The sequence below is a fragment of the Bos mutus genome, chromosome 10, assembly GCF_027580195.1.
Source record: "Bos mutus isolate GX-2022 chromosome 10, NWIPB_WYAK_1.1, whole genome shotgun sequence".
NCBI lineage: Eukaryota > Metazoa > Chordata > Mammalia > Artiodactyla > Bovidae > Bos > Bos mutus.
This window is the reverse complement of record NC_091626.1, coordinates 5,017,283-5,042,728: the sequence shown is the minus strand read 5'-3', so window position 1 is coordinate 5,042,728 and position 25,446 is coordinate 5,017,283. Positions and strand designations below refer to the sequence as shown.

The 25,446-nt window shown below is 53.4% G+C and overlaps 1 protein-coding gene across 3 annotated transcripts in view; it reads left to right on the top strand.

Moving 5' to 3' along the window:
* HRH2 (histamine receptor H2) overlaps positions 1-25,127 on the top strand; it is a 49,973-nt gene extending 24,846 nt beyond the window's left edge. The window contains exons 2-4 of one of the 3 annotated variants that reach the window (XR_011465539.1): positions 347-1,928; positions 8,534-8,668; positions 22,469-22,600. Coding sequence is in view for 2 of the 3 variants with exons in the window: in XM_070377219.1 (XP_070233320.1) it covers positions 853-1,928; positions 22,469-22,652 (1,260 nt within the window). In the remaining variant the exon portion in view is untranslated. Of the gene's footprint in view, positions 1-346; positions 1,933-8,533; positions 8,669-22,468 lie in introns of those variants that run through there. The other 2 variants (XM_070377219.1, XM_070377220.1) reach the window with 2 other exon arrangements.
* Positions 25,128-25,446: the final 319 nt, after the last annotated feature.

The window sequence follows — 25,446 nt, the reverse complement described above, 5'->3', positions numbered from 1 at the left end:
TTATCGTTTATCCATCATAGGCGTAAGGCCCTGGGAACCAGCAGTGACCCAGCAGATGCAGCACCCTTTTCTCAGAGCGTAGAGTCTGTGTCTAGAATCTCTAATATAAAGAGTATAAACGCGAGGCCGTCCTACTGCATGTCCTGTGTGACTTGGTGGTCAGCCCCTGGCATCCTGTATCCCTTCCTCCTCTCACAGTGTATCCTGATTGCCCTGGTCCCTTCTAAGGGGAGATGCCGGACTGGCCTCCTGGCGTCTTAAAGTGAGGTCAAGGTCTAGAAGTATTCATTTTGAATTCCCTCAGTCTGGTTTCAACATGCTCAAAACTCCATCTTTGTGTTTCTAGCTCACGCTCTCCAGTGGACCCTAGAGGGCAAGGCAGCTGTGCCAGACCCCCCCCCCAACCCCATCACATGGATGGGGGCAGCTGTCCATCATGGAGAAGGCTTCAGCCATAGCTCCACATGAAACCTCCCCAATAAAACCAAAGCCACCTCCAGACTCACGCCCAGTGGAGATGTGTTCAGTCCTGGGAGGAAGCTGGCTCTGTTGGAGGCGATTTGAGGACTGCGGTTTAAACCAGGAACCTCGCTTCGAGAACTAGACTTCCCTCATCTTCCTTCCTACTCATGCCCCCCACCTTCTTGGAGATCATTTTATTTATTCAAGAAAAAACAGCACTAGCTCGGTCCCTGGAGCCTCCCCACATTTGGATACTTCTCTCGGCTCTGGTGGGCAGCCTGAAGCCCAGTGGTGGACATAATTGATCTGCTGGGGAGCTGGAAGAGGAACAACTGCAGGCCCGGGGTGGGGGCGGGGGGGCCACAGGGGAAGGAGCTGTAGGGACCCAGGATGGCGGCCAATGGCACAGCCTCATCCTCTTGTCTGGATCCCACCGCGTTCAAGGTCACCGTCACCGTAGTCCTCATCCTCCTCATCCTCATCACCATCGCCGGCAATGTGGTCGTCTGCCTGGCGGTGGGCTTGAACCGCCGGCTCCGCAGCCTGACCAACTGCTTCATTGTGTCCCTGGCCATTACTGACCTGCTCCTCGGCCTCCTGGTGCTGCCCTTCTCTGCCTTCTACCAGCTGTCCTGCCAGTGGAGCTTTGGCAAGGTCTTCTGCAACATCTATACCAGCCTGGATGTCATGCTCTGCACGGCCTCCATCCTCAACCTCTTCATGATCAGCCTTGACAGGTACTGTGCAGTCACAGACCCCCTGCGCTACCCCGTGCTGGTCACCCCGGTCCGGGTCGCCGTCTCCCTGGTCTTAATCTGGGTCATTTCCATCACCCTGTCCTTCCTGTCCATCCACCTGGAATGGAACAGCAGGCCTGAGAACCACAGTGACAGTCACACCATCCCCAAGTGCAAAGTCCAGGTCAACTTGGTGTACGGTCTGGTAGACGGGCTGGTCACCTTCTACCTGCCGCTGCTCGTCATGTGCATTACGTACTACCGCATCTTCAGGATCGCCCGGGAACAGGCCAGGAGGATTCACAACGTCGGCCCGTGGAGGGCAGCCACGCTCAGGGAGCACAAAGCCACGGTGACGCTGGCTGCCGTCATGGGGGCCTTCATCGTCTGCTGGCTCCCCTACTTCACCGTGTTCGTTTACCGGGGGCTGCGAGGGGACAGCGCTGTCGACAAGACCGTGGAAGACGTGGTCCTGTGGCTGGGCTATGCCAACTCGGCCCTGAACCCCGTGCTGTACGCCGCGCTCAACAGAGACTTCCGCACGGCCTACCAGCAGCTCTTCCGCTGCAGCCCCGCCGGCCAGGACGCGCGCAGGACTTCTCTGGGGTCCAACAGCTCTCAGCTGGTGAGGCATCCGGGCCAGGGACCCAGGTGGCCGGAAGAGAGGCCCCTGAGGCTCCAGGTGTGGAGTGGGACTGAGCTCACGGCCCCCCAGGGAGCCACAGACAGGTAATTTCCCCGGCAGTTTGCGTGCGGGACGGAGCGTGGGGCGGGGGAGGGTCTTCCTCAGGGTAACAGCCGTTCCCCAGGTGCTGCCTCGGATGCTGCGTGCTGGGAAGCCTTCATGAGCACTTTGCAAGCCCTGTGTTGCTCCATCCTCCCGAACGTCCCCTCAGGTAGAACTTTTGACCTCCGTTTTCAAAAGGAGCAAGTCAGATCCCAGACAAGGTTGCCAGGGCCCCTCACAGAGCTGGCATCTGCACAGAGCGCCCCTGACTCAGAACTGGTGGGCCCTCTCTTCTAGCTACCTCATCCTTACAATCGGGGGGCCTAAGTGTGCTCAACTCTGCCCACTTAGTTAGTGGTCATAGGTGTTCACTTAAAACCGCCAACAGCCCTCATATAGCCATGCGCTAGTGCTGCGGCCCCGGGGCTTGAATCAGAGACCCCATTCAGCCCAGTCTTGAGCACCTGTTATGCACCAGCTCTTACTTTGTGGGGTGCTCAAGTGGAAGGAGAAAGAGGCTTGGCTGCATCAGGAAGACGCAGCCTTGAAAGCCAGGGTTGGGCATTGTAATTGTAGGTCTTAGGGGAAGATAGAAGGATTAGAAGTTAGGATGGGGGTAACCCAATCGCCTCTGTGCTTTGGAGAGAGGACTCTGGTTGTCCCTTCAGACGTGGACCTGAAGAATGAGATGGGGACATTGGCGAAGAGGGATCTGGGGCTGCTCCATAAGAGGGAAGAGAATAGAGCAAAATCTAGGAGGCTAGTAAAAAGTGGGCTTGGAGACCACTGGATGTCTGAGACACAGGGCATGCAAGAGAGAGGAGGCCCCAAGACTCCACCCTCGAGAGGTACCCTGGCTGGAAAGATAAGGTCAGAACGAGGTTGAGATTAAACTCACTTGTGACAAAGCCCCTGAGAGGTATTAAGGGAAAACTCCCCAAAGACTTGAGTGGCTCGAGGAAGCTCACATTTGGAGAGAAGTTTCACAGGTCTTAGCGAGCTCCATCTAGCTGTTGAGGGGAGTGAAGGATGCTGGTAGAATCCCTGACACATACAAATGCTCAGGAAAAGTCACCCTCCTTTCTCTTCCCACAGACCATGCCTTTGCCCCCCAGAATGCTGGTCTGTGTGAGTGATCCATCTATCCATCCATCCATCCATCCACCCACCCATCCATCCATTCATTTGCAAACATGTGTCAACTTCCCATCACATGCCAGGAACTGTGCTGGGCAGCAGGGATGCAGAAGTGACGTTTTGGTGTCTGTTTTGACAGACAGGTATGGAAAATCTGCTGCACAGCCTTGTCTCGGCTCTGTGGCTTGAGCACACCTCTGCCCCCTTGGGCCTCAGCGTCCTCCTCTCATGGAGTATGGGGTTTGTCCTCAAGCAGCCTGCCCTGCTCACCTCCCAGAATCACCCAAAGCACACGGGAGCCAAGGGATGCGAACAAGCTGTGTGAGCCCCCTGGCAGGATACTTGTCTGCTCTCGAGCTCTGAGCACCGGCCTCGAGAAAAAAGCTTGGATGACCACTACACACCTACACCCTCTGGGAGCTGGTATTGTTGGGGACAAAATTGCCCAATGGGACTCCTGGGCCTTGCAGCAGCTGGATGTGGAGTGTCCCCCCCGTCGATGTGGGTCCCAGGCCCTCCCCTGTCCCCTGCTATCCTTCCAGAAAGAGCTTCATTGCTCCTGCATCCAGCCTCCTCCAGGCCTCCCAGCCTCTAGATTCTCCCTGTCCAATCCATCCTCCAAGCTGCCCAAAGACATCTCTCCAAAGTGCAGATCAAGAGGTCTGTCACTGGATGAGATGACCCTGTCCTGCCACACTGCTTCATTCAGGAAAAGCCATCTTAAGTACAAAGCTAATTTAGTTCACAGAACAAAGGACAAAGCATGGAGTGTACACTCGGGAAAAAGCCGTTGACACGGTTCAGTCTGGTCATCATTCCACTTGCTCTTGAGCTAACCAGTGAGACCCGGGTTAACAGGCTGCCTTTACCCCCAGATCCTCAGGGAGACATCCAGTAAGCACTGCACCAGCAGTGACCAGCCCTCATCCAACACCTGTTAGGTGCCAGTTTTACCTTGGCCGTTATTTCTGTATATTGACCTGTGACAGCGTCTTATCCCCACCCCTCCTAGGTGCTGGGTTGCAAAGGGAGATAAAGCCGGTCCCCCACGCATGCTACCACCCTTGCCACCTGTAACTGTTCACGGTCTGGTTGAGGAACAGATGCCATGGTTCAGCTCTGCGTGTGCTAAGCCTTGAAATCCAGTGTGCAGCACACCCAGAGGAGGCGGTGACAGCCCAGAGAGCCTGGGAGCAGCCCTCCAAGCTGAGCCCTACATGCAGATGGGAGCGACCCTCCAGGCAGTGGTGCCGGGGCCCCGTTAGACTCAGGGCCACAGTTCGTTCTCTGTACCGCCCTGTGAAGTAGATGTTTAGCTTCCACGTTACAGATGGGGGGGGGGACAAGACTCGGAGAAGTGACTTGTTCAAGGAACTCCCGCTAGTGACGCAGCCAGAGAGCCAAGATCTGAGCAGAAGCAGAAATAGCAGCCCCGTTACTGATTGTCCTCTAGGTGCCCGGCACGCGGCGGGCAGTGGGTGTCCACCTCCTCTTCTGATTGTCAGCACCACCCTGGCCGCCAAGGCCAACGGAGAGGCCAGGCCTGCCTGGGTCACATGTAGTAGCCGTGGAACAGAGGGGTCCGGCGGAGGAGGTGGTGAGCCAGCTGGAGGGCCTGCTCTATGGCTGTGGGAGTGGGAGTTTAGGAAGCCAGGGACAGCCAGAGGTTGCGTTTCCAGTGGAGGCTGCCAGGGTGATCGGGGACTTGTGTGACCCTTCGTAAGGTTGGCTCCCAGCTTCCTTAATGACCGATAGTATATCCTTTCTGCTCCCCATTTGGGTGCAAAACCCAGCGTTGACCTGGCAGAGAACCCTTATCACTGCCAAAGGGCTGGGTGCCCTTGATTGGTGGTGGTGGAGGTTGGGATGGGGGACGGGGCAGGGGCATGGCACAGTCAGCCAAGGGGACACTCCAGGAGCGAGTGGCTGAGCTGGATGGTCCTCCCCTCCCTGAGGCTGACCTGAAGCCTCCTCCCCAGCAGGATGCTCTGTCTGCCCTTTCCTGACCCCAGGTGGCCGCCTTCAGCTCGCCCCTCATCACCTCGCCCCATCTTTGACCCCAGGTCCCCAGCCTCATCCCCTCTGCTCCACTGACCCTGCTCAGTAAACTCCACTGCTTTTACTGGAAACAGGCCTGGGTTAGCTCCCAAGGTAGGGCTGCTGTAACAAATGACCGTGAACTTGGTGACTGGAAGCAACACAGATTTCTTCTCTGCTAGTTCAGGAGACCAGGAGACTGAGACCAAGGTGCGCGTAGGGCAGGTTTCTTCCGGAGGCTTCGGGGGAGAACCCCTCTCCTTGCCTTTTCTGGCTTCTGGGGGCCGTTGAGCTCCTTGGCTTGTGGCCCCTTCTTCATATCACTCTGACCTCTTGCCTCCGTGGCCACATCTCCTTCTCCTGTTCTCCGTCTGCCTCCTTCCTTTAATAAAAGAACTTGTGATTACATTTAGGGCCCACTGCAGTAACCCAAGATAACTTCCCCATCCTAATGTCCTTAACTTAATCACATATACAGTCTTTTTTGCCACATAATGTTCTCAAGTTCCACCGTGAGGATGTAGACCTCTGGGGGCCCATGTGGAGCTGTCAGAAGCCCCAGCTCCCTGACTTAGCATGAAGATTAGAGGCCCTTCATGGTTTACCCCTGTCCACCTCCTGACCCCATCCCCTGGCCCACAGCCACCCTCCAGCCCCTTCTGCCCTCACCAGAACAAACCATTCTATGAGTTCATTCACATGCACTAACTGAGAATTTGCTACATGCCAGCACTGTTTGACGGTGTCACATTGAGCCAGGAAGAGGCCCTTGTCCCAGGGGGATGTTATTCTAGGGCAGTGGTTCTCTGAATGTGGGCCCTCGGCCAGGAGCAGTGTAGCTGACATTGGCCACACTGCCTCATCTGTGCGGAGCTAGGATTCCAGCCCAAACCCATCTGACCCCAAAGCCAGGCTCTTTCCATGATGAAACGCTGAATGGACTTGAGTTCAGCCCAGACTCGGTGCTAGTCCTACAGATAGCAGGTGGGAAAACTAAGGCCCAGGGATGCAAGCAACTTGAGGCCCAGAGCAACTTAGGGGAGGGGCTAGAAGGAGACCCTGTTTCTCTGAATCCCTGCCTAGGGCTCTTGAGTCCTTCCCCATACACTCAGCCGCCCTATGCTATCTCCCGAGGCAGGGAGACAAGCTTTCTGAGCATCAGAGTATCTGCATCTCTCTAGAGACGGGGTCTTCCACCTCCTTGCAGGGTCCCTGTGCCCACTGCCCTCCTCCCCGAGGCCCAGAGGTGGGAGTCAGAACTCAGGAAGGAGAAGAGGCGCGGAGGGAGGCAGGGAGCCACAGGCGCCTCCTGCAGCCAGCCCGCTCCCCTCACAGGCCTCTGCCTCCCATCCACCCTCCTTCCTTCTGCTGCTGGCGAGAACGTTTCCTCAGACAGGATGACCTTCGGCTCTGCCCCTGGGTGCTCTTGGAAGCGACCCCGAGTTCTCATCCTAACCCAGGAGGCCCTGCCCTCCAGCTCTCCCCGCTCCTTGCCTCCTCCTCTGCAGCCCTCAGTTCTGTCCCCAGGCCATGCCTCCCCCCAGCCCAGGACAGCTTCTCACTGCCCCTGGCACAACCTATCTGCTCCCCTAGACCGTAAGCCCCCTGAGGGCAGGCCCACATCTGTGTCTGTTCCTGCCTAACACCTAGCACTGGGCCTGGCACAGTCTGCTCAGTAGTGTTTGTTGAATGAATCAGTGAATGAGTGAATGCATAAATGTCTTGTCCCAGGTCCATAGGAGCCCAGAGAGGTGACTAACACCACCCCTGCTTAAGAGATCAGGGAACCCAGTCTCAGAGGGAAGTTCCTGGAACCTAGTGGAAGCTCAGAAATTCCTGGTTCCTTTTTCTAACTCTGACGTCACTAAAGGGCTTGCCTCCAACTAGCAGCATCAGCAACAGGTCTGACTGGGGGATCCACAGCCTGCTGTGAATCACAGAGTCACCCCACACGCCCCCCAGGCGTGGTGAAAGGATCCGGGAATTGGGGTGGGAATCCAGAGTTCAGACAACCTGGATGTGGTCCATTGCGTCTCCATGCTGCCGTGACCCAGTTTGACCTGAGGTTGGGAGCCGGGGGAGGGCGGAGCTGGCTTTATCTTCTGCTCCAAGTCCAGTCTGGTCTGGCAGAGGAGGCTGGGATCCCCTTAGCAGTAAAAAGTTTGCATGATTGATGTATACACGCTTCTTCTTAAGAAGGAGCTTTGCTCAGAAAGGAAGCATTGCATAATTTACCCCAAACTTGTCCACTCATATCATTTGGGTTCTGAAATTGACTAACCTTTGACACATTGATTCCAGTATTTCCTTAGGGGCACAGGCGCCCAGAGCAGCTGGTATCCTGCACCCCGCTCCCTATCCCTTCCCAACCCCCATCCTGCCATACCAAGGGGCCTCCCTGCCCCCTGCACTGGAGCCCTGATGTCAGCTGCCTTGTCACCCCGCCCTCTGTGCCTGACGGTCACACCGCAAGGCTACTGGGGTGTCTTCCTGCCTCGGGGTGGAACTTAGGGAACCTGATAGGAGCCCTGGTCTTCCCCTAGTTAGGGGTTGGGTGATGTGAGACAAGTCACAGACAGTCTGAGCTGCAGTTTCCTTACCTGTAAAACGATAACTGTTATCAGACCTACTCTGCAGAACTGTGAGAGAGAGTAAAATGGAATCAAGGATACCAGCGTTTAGCACAGTTCCTGGCATGTGGCAGGTGCTTTAACAGACACGAGTTTTCCTTTTTTGCCATCCATCGCTTTTCCTGTCTTCTCATTTCGTCTCTTTTCTGTCATTTTCTAGCTTTCTTTTATATTGCACTTTTGTTGAGATAAACTTCACATACTGTAGGATTCACTCATTTCAAGCACACTTCACTGGCTTTGAGTCTATTCACCGAGATATGCCGCCATCGCCACAGGCAATTTTAGCACATTTTCATGACCCCAGAGAAACTCTGTAGTCTTTAGCCATCAACCTCCCAGTCCCTGCGTTTCCCACCCAACCACAAATGCATTTCCTGTCTCCATGGACGTGCCTGTTCTGGGCATTTCAGATGATCCATGGTCTTCCGTGCCTGGCTGCCTCACTTAGCGTGTGCTGTTGAGGTGCTTTCTGCATTTTCTGTCTTTTCTTATTTCCTTGCCTTTTCCCATTCTTCTCTGTGTTGTCTTTCCCTCCAGTTCCCCACTCCCTCTGTGTCCAAGGTCCCATCTCTCTTTCACCGAGTGCTCGGGCTTCCTGGCCGCTCCGGGTCGTTCACAGCCCTGGGTGTGGGGGTCCAGCTGTGAGGCTACCTCCTGGACCGCGTGAAGGCCTTTGTCCCCTCTCCTGCCTGGGTGAGCTGGGAAGGTCCTACTCAGGCCTGGGGGGATCTGTCCTGCTGCACAGCGGAGCACGCGGGCTACACCAAGGCATTAATCCTTTTCATCTTCTGTCTCTTCAGAGAGTTTGGGGAGTGAGACCCCCTCCCAGCCCTGGAGTCAGGGGAAGGAGAGCAGAGGGAAAGGAGGTGGGAAGCCTTTTACAGCCTCACAAGTCAAGGAGAATAAACCGTGGCCCCCCAGGAGTCACTTGAAAGGTAGAGAACCGCTCATTTCCCGCCCTCTGGGGACAGCGCCTTTGAAGCAGGCTGGAGGCCCCAGCGGTGCCTGGCTACCCTCCCTCCCTCCTGCTGGCTTGGCACAGACCCTGGCGCCTGCCCTTTCCTGACCCTCCCTTCTGGCTCCTTCTGTCGCAGGTCTGACAGGACTGCTATGGGGCTTCCTTCTCGGGGGCTGCAACGCGGAGGGAGGGGGAACCGTGCCGTTGGGCCCACCGCTAGCAGCTTTGCACCGACAAGGAAAGGGTGAACAAATTAGGAGAAGGCCTTTTCTCCAGGGCACCCAGCTTGAAAGTACATGGCTTGGCGAGCAGAAGGAGGTCTGGATTTCAGCCCTGATACCCTCGTGCAGAGAACAGAGTCACAGAGAGGTCCTGCACGCCTTCCAGACCCCTGGGAAAAGGCAGGGTGGAGGGCAGGGCTCAGCAAGCCTCTTCTTCAAAGGGCAGACAGGATAAGTAAGTTAGCTTTCCGGTGCCTGTGTTCTGTGGTAACCACTGCTCAACCCTGCTGGCATAGCAGGAAAGCAGCCCCTGACAATACAGAAATGAACGGTGCTGGCTGCCTTCCAATAAAACTTTATTTATGGGCGCCAAAATAGGAATTTCATATCATTTTCACTAGTCACAAAATATAAGTCTTCTATTCACTTCTGTCAACCATTTCAGGCTAGTGTCTGCCAACCCCTGCATACTGTGCTATTTAGTACCTCAGTCATGTCCGACTCTTTGCAACCCCATGGACTGCAGCTCGCCAGGCTCCTCTGTCCATGGGGATTCTCCAGGGAAGAATACTGGAGTGGGTTGCCATGCCCTCCTCCAGGGGATCTTCCCAACCCAGGGATTGAACCCAGGTCTCCCACATTACAGGTGGATTCTTTACCATCTGAGCCACCAGCGAAGCCCAGGAATACTGGAGTGGGTAGCCTGTCCCTTCTCTGGGGGATCTTCCTGACCCCTGAATAGACCCGGGGTCTCCTACATTGCAGGCAGATTCTGTACCAGCTGAGCTACCAGGGAAGCCCGCCAATCCCTGAGGTGAGGGAAAGGAAAGGGTGCTAGCATTTACTGGCTTTGTGTCTTTGGGCAGGTGGCTTGCCCTCTCTGAGCCTCAACTTGCTCATCTGCAAAATGGGGATTAAGATACCTCCCTGTGAGGATTTTGATGAGGCTCAGCATCAGTTGATGCAAAGTGCCCGGCACAGGGTAGATGCTTGTAAATGCTGGTTTTTCTTTCTTTCTCGCTCTTTCTCCCTTCCTCCTCTCCCTCTTTCCCCCTCTCCTCCCTTCCCTCCTATGGCCCCCCTGTAAATGAGCAGCTGCAAAGTCCAAGACAGGCTCCGTGGACTTGTATCTCAGCTGCGCCACTGACGCACTCAATTTGGACCCTGATCCTGAGCCTCGTGTCCCTTCTCTGAAAATGGGGGGCTTGGATCCATCTCAAGGGACCATTCCAACACTAATTATATATAAATGCTTAACAAGAGAGAGAAATTATGCCAAACCCCCAATATTGTTTATGTCAAGAATCTTCTGGCAAGGGCGGGGAGGAAGCTGTTTTTCATACTAATGAATTGGTCTGAGGATGAAGAGGCAAATTCAGTAAAACGTGTCTTTGTTGCAGCCTGAGCTTTGCGGGCAGGGGCATGCGCAGGTAGGGGTGAAGATGGGGTGTGGACAGGGCTGCCGGGAGGGCCTCAGCCTGGCAGACAGGGGGCCTGGCTTTCTCACTGCCTCTGGCATGGACAGCTGTGTGAGAAGATTGCACCCCTCTCTGGGCCTCGGTGTGCTCATCTGCAAAAGAGGGCTATAGCTCCTAGCAGCTGTCCCTGCTCCTGACAAGACAGCAGTGGGTCACAGGCAATGCTGTGTTCCTTAAACCCACAGCAGCTGTTTGTGGCAGCGTCAGGGGACTGGGGCAGGGTATGCCTGAGACCCGCTAGGCATTTTAGGGAGTCCAGAGTCCCCGAGGCTCCCCTGGGATGTGAGGGCCTTTCCTTTCCTGCCCGTTTTTGTGCAGAAAGATGGGGGTGGGGGTTGTCCTAGCTCCCCAAACTGGCAGGTGGCTGTGCTTGCCTACATCTGCTAGTGTGGAAGGCTGCAGCTTGCGGTGGGGACTGCAGGCGCTGGGACTCGTGAGCGGGCGGGTGAGACCCGGGCCTTCCTCATTCCGGGATGGGGCGTGCCATTGTCCTCTGGAGGTGGGCACTCTGCGTGGGCAGCAGTTTCAAGAAACCAGCACCCAGAGGTTTCAAGGAACTTCCCCTTTCCACATTGACTCAGGAGACACAGAATATTTATAAATACTTCATCATCATTGAAATGGAACACAAAAATTAAAAGTCAGAGAGAAACCCCGTCATGGGGCCATCTTCCACAAGCCCTGAAGTCACGCTCTGTACTCCCTTTCTGTCTCTGTGAGCAGATGTGGTCCTAGGGTCACAGCAACAAGAGGATTCATGCATGGAGTTCTCTAAGAGAGGTCTGTCTCAGGGGCTGCTGAGTCTTCCTGATTCACTCATTCACTTGCCCTTTAGAGCCCCTGCCCTATACGGTGGGGGGGTGGTTAGAGGGGGTGCAACTAATGGAGCTGTCAGAAGAGCTGTCGGGGTGCAAACACGTGGGGTTAAGTGCTGGCACCTGGCGGGTGGGGGCCAAGAGGGCCCTGAGGGCCCAGCAATTGGACAAAGCCTCCTGGAAGGGGTGATGGCTCAGCGGGCTCCTGAAGGACAGGCAGGAATTTTCTAAGCTGAAGGGCGGAGGTTGGAGGTGCCATTCTAGGCAATAGAGGCTGGAAGTCGGGGAGGAGAGGAGAGAGGGACTGAGATTCACAGGGTCTGGGAAGCCAACCAACGCGCTCGAATAGAAAAGGTACTTCCTTTTCTAAAATTTGCCCCCATTTGAAAAGCAGGACTGATCACCCCAGCCCCTCTCTCCTTTCCAGGGCTGGAAGAAAGACCAAGGGCATTAATGTCTGGCCTAGGACAGAAGCTTAGAGCACAGTGCTGAGGTGTAAGACTGTGTCATTCTGCTCTGTGTGCCCATAGGCCACCACCTAACAGATGGTGCGGAAACGTACATTTTCCAGGTCAGGGGATCTCAGTCACTTCCAGTTGTAACCATGGTGACTTTGGAAGTGGAACCCCACCAACGCAAGAGTCCCCTCCCTGCCCGCTCCTTCCCTGCAGGGTAAGCTAAGCTCCCCAGGGCTGTCTGGCCCCACAGTGTCCGTCTTCATCTGTGGCGCCCATGCCATGCCTGCTCCAGGCCCCCTGGCATTGCTGAGGACCAGCCATATCCTCCCACGGGCCTTGGCCTCTACTGCAGGCTCCCACACCACCCGGCAGGAAGGCCCCAAGGCCCAACCACACACTGAGACTCACTGTAGGTCTGGGGGGGTTTAGGGGCCTTCTGCACCCCCTTGGGAGCAGAGGAACTGGGGTGCAGAGCTCCATGAAGCCTCCTCTCTGCCATGTCTGCAGGGGACCCACCCCCCCCTCACCTCACCCCCAATGAGCATTCTGACCCCAAAGGAGGGGCTGGGGGCAGGGCCCACTCTAGCAGGGAACTGACGCCCAGCCTCCTCTCTGGGTCGGGGGAGCCGCTCTTAACAAGGCTCCTGAAGGCTGGATGCCCTCCGACCCTCCCACATGAGTCTGTTTCCCTTCTGGATCGTAGCCTAAATGGCGGGACGACCAGCCCAGGTGAGAACCCAAGCAAGCCCAGTGCATTTCCAAACAGCGTCCCCCCTGCCCTGCCAGAGACACAGCGCCCAGACGCCAGTGCGTCTCTAAACAGCGTCCCCCCTGCCCTGCCAGAGACACAGCGCCCAGACGCCAGTGCATCTCCAAACAGCGTCCCCCCTGCCCTGCCAGAGACACAGCGCCCAGACGCCAGTGTCTCCAAACAGTGTCCCTCCGCCCTGCCAGAGACACAGCGCCCAGCTGACACACCGGCCTGCAACAGGCTGCCGGTGGTGGTGACCAGTACCCCCGCTGCCCTGCCAGGGGCTGAACCTGGTAGCGCCTGACTGCTTGGGAGCTGGTTGACCTCAGGCAGGCTACCTCTCCGTTTCTTCAAGTGTCAAATGGGCACGGGGCAGGTGCCCACTTCAAATGGGAGTTGCAGGGGTTCGCAGAGAGAACAGACCCACAGGCCCTGAGAAGAGAGTCACCCACGGCCGTTCTGGTGGGGGAGGGGTTGCCCACGGAGCCTGAGACAGGCTGAAATGTTCCCCTGTGTTTGCATTTTGCCCTTGTCTAGGCATTATTTTTGCTATTATAAGCAACCCTGTAATGAACATCTCCATGCAAAAAACATTTTGTTTGTTTCAGATTATTTCCCTAGAAACTGAATTTCTGGAACAGGAATTACTGGTGAAAGGGGAGGGATGTTTTCGGCCTTGTTACACTTTACTTGTTTTCTAGCTTGGCTGTGCTGTGCGGGGGAGGGGGTCGCTGTCAGCCACTTCTGACCATGCAGCGGGGAGGGCCCTGGAGCCACTGTGAGGGGGGCTGACGAGGACAGAGGATATCCTCAGCAAGGAGGAGAGGGCTCTGCCATTTAGGCTGGACAGGGGCGAGAGAACAGGGGAGCAGAATGGGCTGAGGAGGAGCCATCAGGGTGCCCACATCCAGGGCTTGAGCCCTTCAGAGACTAGAGAATGTACAGCGTGTGAGTTGAAAGTTTGTTTTATTCCGGCAAAATGAAGACTGTAGCTGGCAGAACAGCATTTCAGACAGCTCTGAGAAGCTTCTCCAAAGAGACAGAGGGGAAGGTCAGTATCTATGTGATTTTGGTGAAGGGAGTTTACATGCAGTCAAGCACATATTTCTTTTTGCAGAAGGTTTCTGCTAGTCACGAGGAGCACTCGTCACCATGAAGGATTTCAGGGCTTTCTAGATGTGAGGAGATGCAAGAATTAGGCTCGTAGAATCGTAGAATCAGCTCCTGAAAGGATCTATCTGAGGACCAGTTCTGCCAGTTTTTCCCAGGGCAGAGTGCCTCATTGGCGCTCTCCACCCTGAACTCCTTCAGGGGCTGTTGAAAGTCAGCAGCTGCGGCTGCCCATGTTTTAATCCTTGTAGGAGGTTCATGGCAAGTGCCGATTTGTAGTTGACAGGAGCAGATAAATCTCAAATCTAAAGGACTGACATGACGGTGCCAGGAGCCAAGCCTGGGATATAGTGCCCGACTGGCCTGGAGCAAATGGCAGCCTCTCTGGGCCTCAGTTTCACATCTGTGAAATGGGTGTGACCCTTCGCCTGCCTCCCAGCGAGGGGGTGGTGGGGGAGGGTGGGTGGGATGGGAATGGAATGAATGATAGGAAATGACTTTGAGAGTTGCCTCGGGTACCGTGGGTTCTTTGTCCATGGCATCCACTGGCGTAAGTGGGGGGAAGGTGGGGGGAGGTTACTTCAGTTTTTAAAAGAAATGCCAGTTTCAGGCTGAGGATTGAGCAAGCAGGGAAGTCTCACATGGAGGTTACTGGAGGGTTGGAGCACCTGGACCAGGTGAACACCAGCTCCCCCCAGGACTGGGAGATCTGAGCAGGGCCCATTGGCCAGGGAGGAGCCAGGGCAGGGAACTCCAGCGGGCGGCCAAGCAGTGCTCTCTTGAGCCACCTCCACTTACTTGCTGTGCGAGTGACTGAAGGGTTTTGGGAACTCTCTCCACTGCTGGAGATAAGAGTGTCATAGTGTCATAGTATCAAACATGTCACATGGATGCTATGAGAGTTCAGTGTTAAGGCTGACCTGTGATCACTCCCATCCTTTCTTATTCTGCCACCTCACTTATCAGCGGAGGCAGAGGAAGGGTTGAGCGGAAGTAGGGCTTGCCACGCCTTTACATGTCCTCGAAGCAGCAAACCCAGTGTGCTGTGTGACATGCCCAGCGCTCCTTACCAGCTCTGTGACCTCACGTGAGTTTCCTAACCTCTCTGTGCCTTTGTTTCCCCCTCCATCACATAGAGGTGGATGTGTGAATTAAACTGAGCCACTATTGACAAAATGCTCAGAGCCGGGCCTAGCTGTCACCCGGCTGCTCTCAGGGCCCAGAGCACAGGCTTCAGACCTCGCCACTGTGGCACAGAGCCCTGTTCCTCCACCCACTGGCTGTGTGACCTTGGTTAGGTTGATTGCTTAACCCTACAAAAAGCCGGTCCCCTCCTCTGTAAAGATGTGGGTTGTGGGGCCCCCGTGGCACGCCAGACTGACAGTAAGCACTCAGTGTGACTGTTGGCTGAGGGCCTTAAAGAGGACCCCACAGAAACCAGCAGAGCCCAGCCCCGGAGCCACGGCTCCCCCAGTGCGGGTGCATGCTCCATACCAGAGGTGCGCACTCCCCCTCCACCCCCTGGGGCTCCTACACCCACAGGCAGGTACAGTCACACTAACCCATGCAGTCAGCAACTCCTGGAGACCAGCCAGGCCACACTACAGCTGAGACCATACCTTGGTCAGTTCAAAACACTCTCCAGGCAGAAAGCCTTCAGCAGTGCTCAGGTGCCTGTCAGCTCCAGCAAGGCCAAGCTGTTCTGGCCCCTGAAAACCTTCACTCCCCTCCACTGCAACTTCAGCTGACCTAGACCATTCCAAGTTCTCAGAGTACGACGCACGGCTTGTGCTGCCTCCCTGGGCCTTGAAAAACTACCCACCTTTCCAACACACCTGTTCAATTTCCACTCATTGCCCCAGACCCAATTCCAATGACACCTGCTCCACAACACCTCCCCGGATCCCCAGGGCCAGAAATGGCTGCTGTTCCAGACCACCTGCCCACGCACACTTACTCACACTCTGATGCATACACTGCCATGCACACTCAGGCACTGGCATACATGCTCTTGGGTGCACACATGTGTATGTTCACATACACATACCCACTCACATCCTTGAGCACCTCGAGACCAGTGACCTTGCCCTGACCATCTCCGCATCTCTCATATTAGCTCTCCATCATATTGACTTGGTCTGGAAGGGATCAGAGTTGGGAGTCCACACCTGTTGGTTCACATTTGAGCTTTGCTCCTGAGTAATCTGGGGGCATCACTTACTCGCCTGGAGCCCCAGTTTCCTAGTCTGTGAAACAGGACACCTGCACTTACCTTGGAGTGGCACTAACTAGAAAAAGGATGCCAAGCACCCCGATCAGGACCTAGCACAGGCACACTCAGTAAAGGCTCACTTGTCAATCACTTACTTACTAATCATTCACCAGTACAACTCACGGATGCTGGCCATGTACCAGGCCGCCGGGGTTGCTAGAGTCACTACCAGCCCTTCCCTTGAGCTCCTATTCTGGTCCCAGGCTGTGGCCCACCAGCATTTAGGGGTGTATGTTCTGGGAGGTCTCTACTCAAGATCACTTTCAGGAGACTAAAGTACCCTGACCCTCACTATCCTTTCCGTTGTCACAGGAAAAAAACTAAAAAGGGATAATAGTTTGTGACTGTTGCTTATTATCTCAACTTAGTCCCAGGGAGTTCTGTGGGTGTCTTATCCATAATGAAAATGAACACTGTTTTTGCCAAGCTCTTGCAGGAAGCCTTTGCCGAGCTTGCTCTTGATGTTTGAAGGACAGACAGAAAGCTCCATCTGTGGACTTAGTCTTGAGTGCCCACTAGCCTGTCCTGGCCCTCCACTCTTCAAAGCAGACTCTGTGTTTACTTGCAGAAAATTATGAGAATGCACTGAAAAAAAATCAGTTCTTTCATGGGCGAAGGGCGGAAGTTTGTTCGTTTCAGCCAAATATTGGGTAATACTGGTTGGTGATAGTAAACAGTTCAATGAAGATAACACTCGTGCGAGTGGGCTCTGGTAACTTGGCATCTGGGAATTTCCGCCTCAAAGCTTATTTTAGGACAACCAGAAATTAGGTCTCCTTGGAGAAGAGGGTCACCTCTGATTTTTGTAAAAGCACAGGGCAAGGAGTCAGACACATGGTTTGTAGCTGATTCCCAGGGTACTAGGGGATCACTTCCCCTTTGTAAGCTCCTCTACTTCCCTCTTCTCAAGAACGAGATAGGACTTCCCAGGGAGCTGACTCCCAGGATGTAGGTAGCCCGCCTGGGTGTGCCGGCTCTCCCAGGTGCTTGGGTGTGGGATAAGCAAGGGTCTGGGTTCTGGGGCCAGCCCAGCCTTCAGCACACAGTCCCTCAGTCACCAGCCCTTGCTGACCCTCAGGGCAAAGCAGCTAACGGCTATACCCATCGCAGGAAAGAGAAGAGGGAGAGGAGAAGAATCTTCTAGAACTCCTCAGCCTTTCCCTTCTCTCATCCCTTCTCCTGGCTTCCACAGCCTTCCCCTGGGACCACGCCCATTTCACAGATGAGATGAGTTTCAGCAGGAGGTGGAATTGTCCGAGACTGACAGCAGGGGAGTGAGGCAGCCTCAACCAGAATGCAGGACTCAAGCTTCCAGATCTCACATTTGGTCCCAGTCAGCCCAGCACAGGGCTGGTGTTCAGCAGGGATTGGCTGAAATGCTGCCTCTTGGTCCCGAGGCCCTGGCTTAGAGTGCTCTTCTGGGCTGGTAGCGGTGGGAAGGTAGAAACAAGACCAGCAGGAGACACCACCCAGAGGGCTACAGGCTGCCACGCAGCCAGGAGCAGTGCTGTGGCCCATTTGTGAAATCGGAAAGTCGGAAGACAGGAGCATCACCGTCTAAACTGAGAGTGATGGGCCTTTCGTTCATTAGTTCACACACACGACTGAATCCTGCTATAAACTTGGACACTGGGGTCGACGATGACAGATCCTACACCTGTCTGTGGTCTGGGAGATAGGTAAACTGATCGTTAGCCCAAGGTTAGTGTCTCAGCAAAGGGGCTCCAGGAGGCAGGAAGGAATCAGTAACCTTGGGAGACCTCAGAGACAACTCCCCAGAGGAGGCTATGCCTGAACAGAACCTTGAATCACTCCAAAGTGCACAGCAAGGAAGATAAAGGAATTTCAAACAATGACATGTATAAAGGGGCAAGTATTTATAAGAAATAGCGGATTCTCATATGGGTATGGTGGTTCTGTGTGATAATTTGTATTCTAAGAGGCAGAGGGTAATGGGAAAGGGCAATGACACTCATTGTCTGGAGTCCTCACAGTAGTCCTGTGAGCTTGCTACTATTAACATATTTCACAGATGAGGAAACCAAGGCTCAGAGCACGCCAGAGCAAGGCTTCTCACTGAAACTGAGTCCTGACCCCTGGTGGCTGAACACATTATAGTGCCTTCATGAGAAAAGATGGAGATTCAAAGGACTTTCCTTAGGAATGCTATTAGGACACTTAAATGCCTTTAGCAGAAATCCAGTTATAAGGGGCTGGGATTGGTGGAGCTTGGGAACTGGCTTAGAACTGAAGAGATCAAGAGTAGCTTAAAGCTGGACTCAGTCACTCAAATGTCATCATAAATTTGTCTTTGTCCAGCTTGCAACTAGTTTCATCCTAGCCTGCTTCATTTTCAGTTAAAGTCTCCCTGGGGTGCCACCAGAAGCTCCAACTTTACATCTTGCCACCTTAGTACCCACCCTCCATGCAAAATATGCCCCTTTCCTCCTGTTCCAATGGAAAGTTTTAGGCTTAAGTTGTATTGGCTGGTTTGGGTCATATCTCTACCACTATACCCAGATCTGGAGCCAGGGCAATGCGTAAGAGGTAAATCTCACCTCACCCACATGGATAGAGTACAGGAAGTTTGGATCCCAATAAAGAATCCAGGTACCATTACCAAAAGAAGGGGAATTGATGAGGGGAAAGTAAAAATGAGATGTTTCCATAAGCTGGTACTGAATGGCAGATACTCTGTTATGGGCTCTCCTGCTGCTGCTGCTGCTAAGTCATTTCAGTTGTGTCCGACTCTGTGTGACCCCATAGACATCAGCCCACCAGGTTCTCCTGCCCCTGGGATTCTCCAGGCAAGAACACTGGAGTGGGTTGCCATTTCCTTCTCCAACCCCATTAATGTCTTCTAGTTTCAAGTGTCAGGGCAAAAATGGGCCATGAAGGAATATTAACCCTACTAGGGTCTCTAGACATGTGTAATGTAAGAACGTCTACATAGGATGGGAATCCAACTTCTCTGGCATGGATGGCAAGCTAAGTAAAGGCGGAAGGGCTCCATACCACCAGACGCTGTGAAGTTAAATATGCATGGCAACAATCTTTTATAAGAGGATAGAAATTCTATATGGTGAGGAGTAAACAGAAGGAGAATAAAAGGCTGTTTAAAACAGGCAAAAAATAAATAAAAGGACAGGAAGTTTTAGAAAAGATGGGACAAATATAAAACACAAAATCTCATTGAATAAATTAGTCAAAATCCATCAGTCATCATAGGTAATATAGGTGGAGTAAGTTGTGCCAATTTTTAAAAAGTGAAGGTTGTCAGATATGATTTTTTAAATCCAAACAAATATTTTTACAAGACATAGACCTAAGGAAACAAGAATGTAGAACATATAAGGAAGGAAATATAAGATATACTAGGCAAATAGTAACCAAAAGAAATCTGGGTAGCTGTATTAATATCAAAGTGAACTGTAAGCAAAAAGGGTTACTAAACATAAAGATGGTCACCACCTTTTGAAAAAAGATGCAGTTCACTAGAAGGATAAGAATTCTAGACATGTATATATCAAATAAATTTGCTTCAAAAGGCAAAATTGACAGAACTATAAAGAGAGATTAATCATTAACATGAACAATATTAAGAATGAAAGGGAGATACCATTATAGATTTTGCAAAGATTAAGAAAGATAATGAAGTGAAGTCGCTCAGTCATGTCCGACTCTTTGCGACCCCATAGACTGTAGCCTACCAGGCTCCTCCGTCCATGGGATTTTCCAGGCAAGAGTACTGGAGTGGGTTGCCATTGCCTTCTCCAGAGGATCTTCCCAACCCAGGGATCGAACCCAGGTCTCCCGCATTGTAGGCAGATGCTTTACTGTCTGAGCCACCAGGGAAGCCTAAGAAAGATAATAAGAACCCCTGATTAATTTTATGCCCCAAACAAGGGAAAACTCAGATGCAGTGAACAAATTCCTAGCAAAACAGAATTTGCCAGAACTGACTTGGAAAGAAATAGAGAACGTGAATGATCCTATAACCTTTAAAAATAAAGTGAATGAAACATGAGTAGTTCTTGGTTTTGCTAAGGAGTTCCACCAAACACTAGAGGAACAGACCATTCCGGTGCTGCTCAGACTCTTCAGAGGGGAGAAAAGAGGAAACTCTCCTGTTCATTTAATGAGACCAGCAGAGTGTAAACTGAAAAACAAGTCTGTGAGGGAAGATCATAAAAATGAGAAACAACTCAGATGTCCATCAAAAGGTGAACAGATAAATAAATTGGAGTATCTTCCCATGCTGGAATACCTTATGACAGTGAAAATGAACTACAGGTCCACGTGTCAACACAGCTCAATCTCAAAAATATAATGTTAAACAACAACTTAAAAAAAAGGTAGTACATAAAAAAAATACCCTAAAACATGATTCCATTTATATAAAAGTAAAACACTGGCAGAACAACACAGAGTATTATTTACCAATACAAACATATTTGCTGAAACAAGTCAGAGGCTGGTAAATTCTGTTACTTAACCTGAGAGGTGGTTACGCTGGCATGCATTTTAATATTTTAAGCCACACATCTGTGTTTTTTATATAATCTCTTTGATGTATTTTATTGAAAAATATTTAAGGACAGAATCACCATGTAGCAAAAAGATCTAGCTGAGTAGACGAGTTATTTGAGATGTTTGTCTTCTTCTTTTTGTTAGCCTCTATGTTCTGAATCTTTTACTATGAACATGTGATACTTCACAATCACATTATTTTAAGGGATTTGTAAGCCTTTTAGGAGAAGGGAGGTAATTGCATAGCCTAGAGCTATCCTGTCTTCCATAATTTCACTAATCTCAGTGAAAGTCATTTTATCACACTTCAGGCTCCATCTGGTATGTTAATCCAAGGTTAGATCCCTGCCTGCTTGGTCAAATATGTACCCTGCTGGCATGGAGAAGAACTGGAGCCTCTGAAATGCCAGGGATGTGACCTTGACGTCCAGGTGAGAGTGGGGCTGGCCAGACCTGTGGCGAGAGGCTGGGTCACGTGAGGCCTCCAGCACTGGCTAAGCCAGGACACGCCAGGCACTGAGGGAGGCTCGGGTGTCGGCTGAGTCCCTGTCCACAACGTCTTACAGAGTCACAGCCGTATCTACAGCGTCACTCTGAAGGACTGTAAGAAGAGCAATGATGCTCTTCTTTCTCTCTCTGGGGAAGGCAGTGAGTATGATTCCTCTGGTGGCCAGAATCCCTTAACAGATCATGGCTAGAGCGGAGGCCAGGCACGAGCTTCTGTAAGACATCCAGAGAAGACCTGATCTCAGGACCAAGCGAAGGCTAGCTCCCAGCTTGACACTGGACGCAGAAAGCCACTGCTCCAGCAGCCTAGGCAGGGAAGCACGAAGCTAGGTGGCAGCTGCTGCCTTAGACAGAGCTGAAGCCAGATTTTGCCTGCCCTGGAGCTGCAGAGACCCAGGCAGAGTCTCCAGGGGCCATGGGTGAGCCAGGGTGGGCCAGGACTTGCAAGGACACCGCCGGAACCACAGCTGCTGGCAGATCCCCTTCCCTGTGCAGCCCATGGTCCTCTCCCAACTGTATTATGTGCACCTAAGATCTCCACACCCCTGGCTGTTTTCACCAAAATAGATTGATAGGACTTTATATTATCACCACAGATGGAAACGCAGTATCACTTGTGGGAAACGGAAGTACTTGTGCACACAGAAACAATGACACAAGACAATGCCCCCCCAAGTCTGTCCAGATTTCACTTCCTGATAAAAGCTCTGAGCCTGCCCTCGCTCCGGGTTATAAAGGTAGACCTGCATGCTGGGTGCTGAAAAACAGGCCCGCCGTGTGGAGCCATTCTCTCTTGACCTCAGACGGCTCGAGATAAAAACGATAAAGGAATTCTTACTCACTGAATGTGGTGGAAGGAAAAAGCAGGTCAGCTGTCCACACTGCAGCACGCAACAGGCAAAAGACTTTTGTATACCTGGAGGTGGGGGACATCCTTTCTGAAAATGTACATCAAACACTTTGTTAAAACCTTTCCTCCCAAGTGTTTGGCTAACTTTCCTTCAGTGACCTTCAATCAGCATGACTCAGCAGATATTAACTGAGGGCCTACTATGTGCTGGCCGCTTAGTAGGGGTTTGAAAGGCAAGCGCCTGTCCTTCAAGGACCACATGTTCTAATGGGGAGGCAGATGTATTCACAACCGGTTTTAATGCAAGGCTGAACAAGTCTTTGTGTCTTCTCCCAGCCTCCCCCCACTCATGCAAAACAGGATGTAGGTGTTCAGGAATCATTTTATTCAGACACAGAAATAGCAAACATTCATTGGGTTCAAACTATGAGCCAGGCAATGTATGGGATACTTATAGACATATTTTATAACACTTAATCCTTGCAAGGATTGGAAAGGTGGTTATCTTTACTTCTGCTTACAGGGGTTAGGTAACTTGACCAAGGGTACACAGCATCTTAGAAGCCAACTTGGGAGTTGAAAGCCAGTCTCCTGAATGTTCCTCCGTGTTGGAAGCCCTGTTGACGTGGGAGGTCCCACTGCTCCCCCCCAACCAAATTCTGTCCCATCTCACCCTCCCCTCCCCAGGGCCCAGCTGAGAAGAAGCAAAGGCCAGAGGCCGGGTCTGGCCCACTGGCCTTGCTGTGGCACTCACCTCAGCCCACCCTGTGCTTGTATCCCCCTAGGAATCCAGCACGGTCCAGCACTGCGTGCTCCAGCAACCTTCTCAGCTGCTGCAAGAGCCTTTGGGCGCTTAGGTTCCTCCAGAGACACGAGGGAGGCCCCTGGGGGGAGCAGCCAGGGGCGCCACTGTCAGAGGAGCCGCCAACAGCACCCGCCCAGGAATCGGTGAGGACGCTGCCCTCCTAGACGGTGTAGCCCCGGCCCCAGGATGCTGATGATAACTGCTCCCCAGCACCAGGATTTGACTCCCGGAGCCACTAAGGACCCCAAAGCCCCACAAACCACAGAGGACATACCCCAGCTCCAGTCTGGGGACTCCCAGAGCACCCGGCAGGTGGGTGCTGGGGTCCTCTGGGCTGGAATGGAGCTGGCCCGCCCTACACTGGGACTTCCCTGGGTCCAGGTCTGCCGAATGCCACAGGTACAAAGCTCACGTTGGTGCTGGCCCCGAGTCACCAGCAGAGATGGCGGGACTTCTGAGGACCTGTGTGTGTGCAGAAACACGGGTACCATCTGGGCACCGCAGAGGGTGTTGCCATCCCAGCGCTCTGCAGGATGCAGGGAGGGAAGGGAAGGGAAGGGAATGGCGTCGGTCTTCAGTGAACACCTTCTGTGTGCCCGGTGCTTCCCCGGAGTCGGCTCACTTCGTACGCGCGGCAGGGATCTGGGGTAGAGACAGGCTCAGAGAAGTGTGGGGCCGCTCAGCTAGAAGGTGCGTCTCGCACAGGACACTTGAGAATTGCTGTGGAAGGAGGGAACAAACAGACGAACAGGAGGATGGATAGAAATCCAGGCCTCCAGCCCATGCTCTTCGACGGGACCCTACCCTGCCTCTGCAGAGAGGCCTCGGTACTTCCTTGACTCAGCCGACCCTCCAGCAAGCCAGGCTCAGATCCGGAGCCTGGGGGGGCGCCCTTCATGCTGCAGTTCTGTCTCTCTCTGGTGCTTTCCATCAAGAAGGAGTGGCGTGGAGCAGATTTGCTGGGGAAAACGTGAGGGGCAACGAGGAGGGTCAGGTTGGGGGAGGGGGACCCAACAGGCTCGAGTCAGGAAGTTGGCCCCGGCGCGCCCTCTGCTGGAGGCGGGGGGACCTGCGGCGGCCTCCTCCTTGGACCAGCCCCTTACTCACTCTGCCCCGGGGGGCACCGCTCCCCTTTCCTACTTTCAGGGTTGTTGAAGAGACCCAAGGAGGTGGAGGAGATGAGGGTGTCCATGGGCTCCCCGCATGACCACTGCCCCTCCCCGAGCCCCCTCTTCCCCTGGTTGCAAGACCCCCTCCTGGAGTACCCCTCCCCACCCACTCATGCCTTTTCAGTCCCCCTCCCCAGTCTTCACACGTGGCCATTGCCCAAGGCTCAGTCCTGAGCCTTTGCCCCTCACTGCCATTCCTCACTCTCTGTGGCCTCATCAGCACTGCCGAAGCTACCAGGAAGCTTAGCTCGAAAATTCCTCCAGGTTCCTGCTGGAAGCTCTCGCTGTTTCTCAGCCTCACCTGGAGCATGTCCGCCTCTGCACCTTGACCTTTGCCCTGCATCTGCTCCTGCCCCAGGGTCCCCCTCCTCAGACAGAAACCCTACCATTGATTTCAAAGGTCCGTCCTGGCCCCACCCTCCTCTTGGCTCCTCACGCTCCACGCTCTCGATGGACTTAGCTCCCACGTGTTTCCACCTGGTTCTCTCACCTGCCCGGCCCTCACTTGGTCCCGCTGCCATCCCCTCCATCAGGAAAATGGGAAAGCTTCCCGCATTCCCCACTGGCCCACCCCTCCCCGACCACTCCCTGTCCTCCAGCCAGAGAGGGCTGAGCAAAACGCAACGGCGCGGAGAAAGCCAGCCCGCAGGCCCCGCGCGGTGGGCCCTGATGTGCCCTCCAGCCTCGTCCTTCCCCGACCCTGGCTTCTACCTCTTCACCCCAGCCCCACCGGCCTTCTCCTTTGGGTTTATTTATCTCGCTGCTCCTTCCAGCTGCACCTCGCACAGAGCTGTTTCCATCACTTGAAAAGCTGCTCTTGTCCTTTCAGCCACGGGATCTCAGCTGAAACGTCACTTTTCAGGGAGTCTTCCGGAGTCTTCCTTGACTGTCCCTATTGGGTCTGCCTCCCACCCACACCCCTGGAACTGTCCTCGGAAGCCATGGGCATATCTGTCATGCCTGTGTGGTCCCCTGACCCTTGTCTGTCAGTAACTCCTGCCTGTTTCTGTTGACCATTGTGTGTCTAGCTCCTCGGAGACTGTTTGGCCCACCTAGTGGGAGCTTTAAGCAATTTATCTGCCAATACACCTGAAGGCATTATTTGCCCCAGTGTTCCCCAGAGATGCTCAATCTGTTGGCTGGATTCCCTTGGAAATCTCAGAATCCCTCTTTTGGAAGTTTTCCCAGGAATCTGAGACAGGTGGGTTTCTATGTTATGGCCCAGGTAGATGGAGCATAAGACGGGTCTGGCTGATTACAGACTCAGCTGGTCAGGGCTGATGTCAGGGTGCCTATGTGCCACCTGCCACTGCAGACCTTTCTCTGAGCTGCCCTACCCTCCTGGAGACCCCCGCATCCCCTGCTGGCTGCAGAAGTGGGGCGTGTGCTGCCCAGAGGAGAAGCATCTGCACTGCGCCCCCAAATCCACATTTTGTGTTATCATGATGTTCCAATAAAGCTATCAAAACAGATGCTGCCTTGTGGTTTTATTTTTTAACTTCCTGGTGAGGAAATACTCCCCAAACTTCATCATACAGTGTGTCTTGATTTAGAAAAAGAATTATGATAAAATGTTGGGGTAGAAGCCAACTGAGAAATTGCCTTGAAAGGTAAAAGAGTCCTCAGGAAAGGAGGTCTTATCTTGAAACATCGTGTTGGAAATGAAGGACAGATCAGATCAGATCAGTCGCTCAGTCATGTCCGACTCTTTGCGACCCCATGAATCCAGGCCTCCCTGTCCATTACCAGCTCCCGGAGTTCACTCAGACTCACGTCCATCGAGTCAGTG